This window comes from Papio anubis, chromosome 14, assembly GCF_008728515.1.
Source record: "Papio anubis isolate 15944 chromosome 14, Panubis1.0, whole genome shotgun sequence".
Taxonomy (NCBI): Eukaryota; Metazoa; Chordata; class Mammalia; order Primates; family Cercopithecidae; genus Papio; species Papio anubis.
Genome location: NC_044989.1, coordinates 61,151,181 through 61,157,180, shown reverse-complemented (window position 1 = coordinate 61,157,180; position 6,000 = coordinate 61,151,181). Strand labels below are relative to the sequence as shown.

At 36.5% G+C, this 6,000-nt stretch overlaps 1 protein-coding gene across 3 annotated transcripts in view; it reads right to left on the bottom strand.

Moving 5' to 3' along the window:
* Positions 1-1,732: 1,732 nt before the first annotated feature.
* The window catches only part of PAPOLG (poly(A) polymerase gamma), a 43,053-nt gene continuing 38,785 nt past the window's right edge, over positions 1,733-6,000 (bottom strand). Inside the window, exons 20-23 of one of the 3 annotated variants that reach the window (XM_031655217.1) lie at positions 5,661-5,726; positions 5,121-5,177; positions 4,804-4,850; positions 1,733-3,157 (exon numbers count right to left, since the gene is read on the bottom strand). In XM_031655217.1, the coding sequence (XP_031511077.1) occupies positions 3,073-3,157; positions 4,804-4,850; positions 5,121-5,177; positions 5,661-5,726 (255 nt within the window). In that variant the 3' untranslated portion in view covers positions 1,733-3,072. The remainder of the gene's footprint in view (positions 3,158-4,803; positions 4,851-5,120; positions 5,178-5,660; positions 5,727-6,000) is intronic. The other 2 variants (XM_031655218.1, XM_031655219.1) reach the window with 2 other exon arrangements.

The following is a 6,000-nucleotide window of genomic DNA, read 5'->3' as shown; positions in this document are numbered from 1 at the left end:
TGACAGCGAGTGAGACTGTCTCCAAAAAAAAAAAAAAAAATCATTCTCCTGTCCCAGTTTTACAAAGTTTTAAGCCATGTACCTCTATCTTAAATTGGTTAAGTCCCTAAGGTTTAAGCTAGAAGATAACTGTTTTCCTTTCATACATGTTCTCCAGAGCTACTGAAAAATGAGCAAATTAAAATGTAATGCCCTTGTGAAAATGAACATGTGTCTGTCTATATACTGAAGAACAGATTATTTGACTTTATAAAATATACTTCTAGGTATTTTTTCACACTTGAAAACAAACACAGCCAGGTGCGGTGGCTCACGCCTGTAATCCCAGCACTTTGGGACGCCGAGGTGGGTGGATCACCTGAGGTTAGGAGTTCCAAGACCAGCCTGGCCAACATGGTGAAACCCTGTCTTACTAAAAATACAAAAATTAGCTAGGCGCGGTGGTGGGCGCCTGTGATCCCAGCTACTTGGGAGGCTGAGGCAAGAGAATCGCTTGAACCTGGGAGGCAGAGGTTGCAGTGAGCCGAGATCGTGCCACTGTACTCCAGCCTGGGCAACAAGAGTGAAACTCCATCTCAAACAAAACACAACAAAACAAACACGTGTACTTAGTGCCTCTGATCAAACACAAAATCCCAGATCATACTTTCTCCTTTTTCACTTGGAACCAGTACAATGGAAGCTTCCCACCAAGTTAACGAAATGTACTCAAAGTTCTACCTACTGGTCAGTGTAGAAAACATTTTATTTCTGACAAACCCCAACATCTCAGAAGCATTTTATCAACTCCTCAGTTACCAAACACGTTGAAGAATGCTATCTTTGAGGACTCTAATGTTGACTCATTTACATGTTGAATGGGCTCCTTAATCTAAAATAAATGCCTATCCTATAGTACAAGATTAGACTTGCTGCTTCCTTATTAAAGAAAAACTCTACTAGTCACTCCAAAGAATCTATTTATGTAATAGGGTAAACATGGATATAGAAGGAATTCCTAAAGATACTCTGAAGGCTGATTTAAAAGCAAGAGATATTAAGCAGAAATGCATACACATCAAGTATATAAAATTTAATCAAATTCCTTACTAAAGTTTTCAAAGGTTGAAGTCAGGTGATAATTATTCAGTTCTTTCATAATCATTCATTTTTGCTCAAATAAAGTATTTGTAGAACAAATCCCAACACATCTGAATAAAGGGAAAGAGTCAGCTAAGACAACAGCTTTGCCAAGGAAGCTACAACTTGGTTATGTGATTTTATTCTTCTCTTTTGCTGCTATATAAAAAGGGAATAATAGAACAAACATTTTTTCCTTGTTGTTCTTTACTTCTAAGACTCTTTTCATGTTTTCCATGGTACAAGGTAAACATGAGAATTTATATTTCAGAGACCTAAGGGGCAAGGAACAGGAGTGGGACCTGGAGGATATGGCTCTCTGGCAATTCAAGAATTTCAACTCAATGGTAAAGGGCTTGCAAGAGAAAATGGACTGCTATTTCTCCACTTGCTAGATGGCATCCCGTGAGTCCTATAACACACGAAGTATCTTCCCCACACTACTCAATGTACCATTTTGGGTTCTTCCTACTGGACCTACTAAATGCTGAGTGAAATCTGAAGGTGGTGGTAGATACTAGCATTCCTGGCTGTGTAATCTTACACATTTTCATTTTAAATATAATAATTCAAGCATAATCCATATTTAAAAAATTAGACTAAGGAGAGACAATAAAGGTTTTAAACGTTTCTCTTTGAAAAGATGGTATCTTACAGTACATACAAAAATACTCTGAAAATACATACGACTTCATTTACAAAACACTGAATCAACATATTACAAGAATTACATGGTTATGGATTTTAATAAACTGAGCATGCATTCATGAAACTTAAAAAATATTAAGAAATGCATTGAAAAAAGCAGCGTAAAAAAAGACAACTCATATAGTTAAATAAAAATTACAAAGGTCCTGAGCCAATTAATGGTTGGTAACAATGTCATTCAAAATGCCTTTAGGTTTCAATAAAATCCACTGCTTATTTCTGCATGCCTAGTCCGTGAAGAAACTATTTGAAGTTGTGGCATAAATAATGGTCAGGAATTATCATGCCAAGTTAATTTTACACCTCAAAAATACAAGTTTGCCATACTTAAAGGTATCTTATTGTTGATGCTGGAATGAGTTGCTCCTCAGTAAAAAATACCAGTCAACTAACAAGAATGGCATGAAATAGGATATGTAACAATTTTACCATTCATATACTGACTTTCAGTATCCTGGTTATATTTTGATTTTTAATAAAGATGCATTTCAAAGGCCTCCATGGGAGGCAATATATAAAGAATTTATGGTGCCCAACTCTTCTGTAATCACTGGACTAATCTTCCCTGCTAACTATGCAACATTTGGATAGAAAGGCACACAAAAAAGTTTAAATATTTCATGTGCCAATCTGGAAAAAAATAATTTAAATCAACAGAACAGACAGTACATCTACACAAATGAGGAAAGCAGAAAAGATACCTCACATTCATTTATCTCAGGTTTCACAAAGTGGCTTCAATGCTAAAGTAAATGTATTAACATTTGGAAAATACAAGATAATTTTTTTGTTGGTTTTCAATTTTTTTAGCTCTATACAATGATCACAACATAAGACAAAAAAAAACAAAAAAACAAAACAAAACAAAACAAAAAAACAAAAAAAAAGGAGTTCAGGACTTGTTATCAGTGTCCAAGTGGCTAAGAACTGGTTCCCATAACAAGCATTGAAAGTTAAGGCAGTAAAACCCCCAAATGCAAAGCTGTAATACTGTAGATGGCAATTTGACAGCAGGTGATCCTCAGAGAAGTGTATGTAGCAATCAGTGAGAGAATGCTACAGCATCTGCAGGTCAAAGTGTGATAGTTCAAAAACCACTTCAAGGTTATTAGGCTGAAGGCTGTAACGTTCACCTTATTTCACGTATGACAGCCACTTCTATTTGAAAACAAGTGGCTGCATCTATGCCACTAAATGACTGCTTGTTCACTTAAGTGAGGAGGCACTGCTTTTACCGATTAAGGGTCAGTCGAATGGAATTTTTGATGACACGGATGTTATTTGCTGGAACTGGAGATGATGAATCTGGTAGTTCTTTACTGGGTAGTCTCTGTTAGAAAGAAAGAGGAAACAAAAAAGGAAAAGCACATCATATATATTATAAAGGCCCAGCTAGAAAGTCAGTCACAAACTTTTTCTCCCAATCCCTCTAGCTCCTAAACACTCAAGTATGCAATGAATATTTCCTTCCAGTGTTCATAGGGAACTCTTGCTTTCAGAACTACTACTTCTTTTTACAGTCAGAGGTGAAAAGCAGAGGGATAAGAGAAAGGGCAGAAGTGGCAGGAGTGTGAATATGTACAGGAAAAGAGGAACTGCCATGCCTGGATCGAGAAATGCATAAAGAATACAGTCCTTAAGGTCAAGCAAAGACAAAAAAAAAAAGGAAGTGTATGGTGACTAAACAGGAAGCTCTTGGGGTGTGAAGTGAAAAATGAGTGTGCGTAGTAGAGAAAAATTTAATATCTGAGAGTTATGTTCCTCAATTTGTTTCTGTAATACATTCATGGAGAAGAACAGACTCAATCTCTGAGATACTTAAGTTCTCAGGAAAACCAAACTTTGTACTTAGGCTAGGTAACTTTGATGGTTATGAAATTCAGGGACATCAGTTTGAAGGACTCTGAGGACACTAAAGATTATTACATAAAGAAGGCAAAATCTAGGACCATGGTGGTTTCACGCCTGTAATCCCAGCACTTTGGGAGGCCAAGGCGGGAGACTCACTTGAGGTCAGGAGTTCGAAAGCACTCCACTACAAATACAAAAATTAGCCACTACAAATACAAAAAGATCGCGCCACCGCACTCCAACCTGGGCGACAACAGTGACACTCTGTGTCAAAAAAAAAAAAAAAAAAAAAAAAAAAGGAAGGCAAAATCTAGACTTGTGTAATGAGGATAGTTTCTTGTCAAGAGATGACTGTTTAATTCTCCTGTTTTACCTTGGCTAAGCCAGTATCTGTATCGTATCCATATGCATTAAAACAATTATGAACAATTTCAGATATACAAAGAAGTAGAGAACAGGGCAATAAGGACTTAAATGCCAAAACCAAGTCTCAGACATTATTAAAATTTTGTTGCAATTGTTTGGTGTACCCACTTTCCCTTTAGACTTGATATATTAAAAAGTCCAGATATATCATTTCACTCTTTTGTACTTTAATATCCATCTCAAAATTTGTTCTTCCACCATCACACATAATTATATATTCATGTTTTTTGTAATTTAATCTTATGTTAAAGGCTCAAATTCTACAAATAATAGCCTGTGAGTATACTATTTTGCTTTAGAATAGTTAATACATCCTGGAGAACCGGCCAGGGTAACAGTTGATGATGAGAAACACTTTACCATTTAATGGCGGGGGTGCGGGTGGTAAGAGGGGGGTGAAAATAAGCCATTTTATTCACTATAAACTCTCAGAGAAGGGCTTTCTCTAGTTACACAAGGCTGGTTTTTGAGTACTTGCTTTTTAGCATACCACACTTAATACTACATATTGTTAGCTATAAAAGTAATTCTTCAAATAATAAACATTTAAATTATAATTCAGGGGCGTTTAGCTCATGTTTTAAAGGTACTTACTATATATACCACTACATTTGGTTCCTCTAAAATATTAACACATATGGTTCCTAATTATCAAACCTATCTTTTGACAGTAAGCAATAGTACACAACAGAGATATACCTCCAGGTGCTTGGTAAGAAATTAATGTGCTGAGCATCCAACTGCTTCTTTAAAGATAAAAAACAAAGGGTGAACATAATCTAAATAGATAATAAAGTTGTCTTAAACTACTGACTCTTTTTTAGACTTCTGAGGTACCTACATTCACAACTATATACTTTGCTATATCCAACCCCAACTATACTGCTAGTCCTTGAGGACAGGGACAAAATCTTACTTTTTCCCAGTGCTAGGCTCTTGATAAGCCTTTTGCACTTGTAGATTACCTATGAGTTTTTACCTATGTACTGTACCTATGAACAGGACTATTTTGTTACCTTTTTGCGTGATGTATCAATAGTTGGAATAGGCATAGATTCTCCTCCAATGGCATCCTAAAAACAGAAGAATCAACACAAGTGAAAACTAACTTTCCTATATGCAAACACTTATTTCTAATTAAAATAAAACCTAACTAAAATCTGACAGTAGATGTAATCTGACCTACTTTCTAACATGGCACTTTTTCTTTTTTTTTTTTTTTTTGAGATGGAGTCTCGCTCTGTCCCCCAGGCTGGAGTGCAGGGGCCGGATCTCAGCTCACTGCAAGCTTCGCCTCCCGGATTCACGCCATTCTCCTGCCTCAGCCTCCGAGTAGCTGGGACTACAGGCGCCCGCCACCACGCCCGGCTAATTTTTTGTATTTTTAGTAGAGACGGGGTTTCACCATGTTTGCCAGGATGGTCTCGATCTCCTGACCTCGTGATCCACCCGCCTTGGCCTCCCAAAGTGCTGGGATTACAGGCTTGAGCCACCGCGCCCGGCGATACATGGCACTTTACAGTAAATATTCTGAAGCACACTATTAATATATTTACCACTGATTTTCTTTTTCTTTCTTCAGCAGCACGGGGGTCCTTAAATGTTGATTCAAGTCGAATAAACTAAAATATAAACATTGAAATAAATTGCTATTATGTACCTACAAAAAACCACACAAATCTATATAAACTGGAAGACTAATTATCAGTTACGCTATTATAAAAATTACTATAAATATGGGTTGGTAAGAGAAGATAATTTAAATTAGATTGAATTCAACTGCCACCGTTAATTTCTACAGTTTGGGTCATCTTTTTGGTTAAATCAATTCAGATTCTAACAAATATAGTTTTACTACCACCTACTGGAAGCAGGGCATATCAACACACAAGAAAT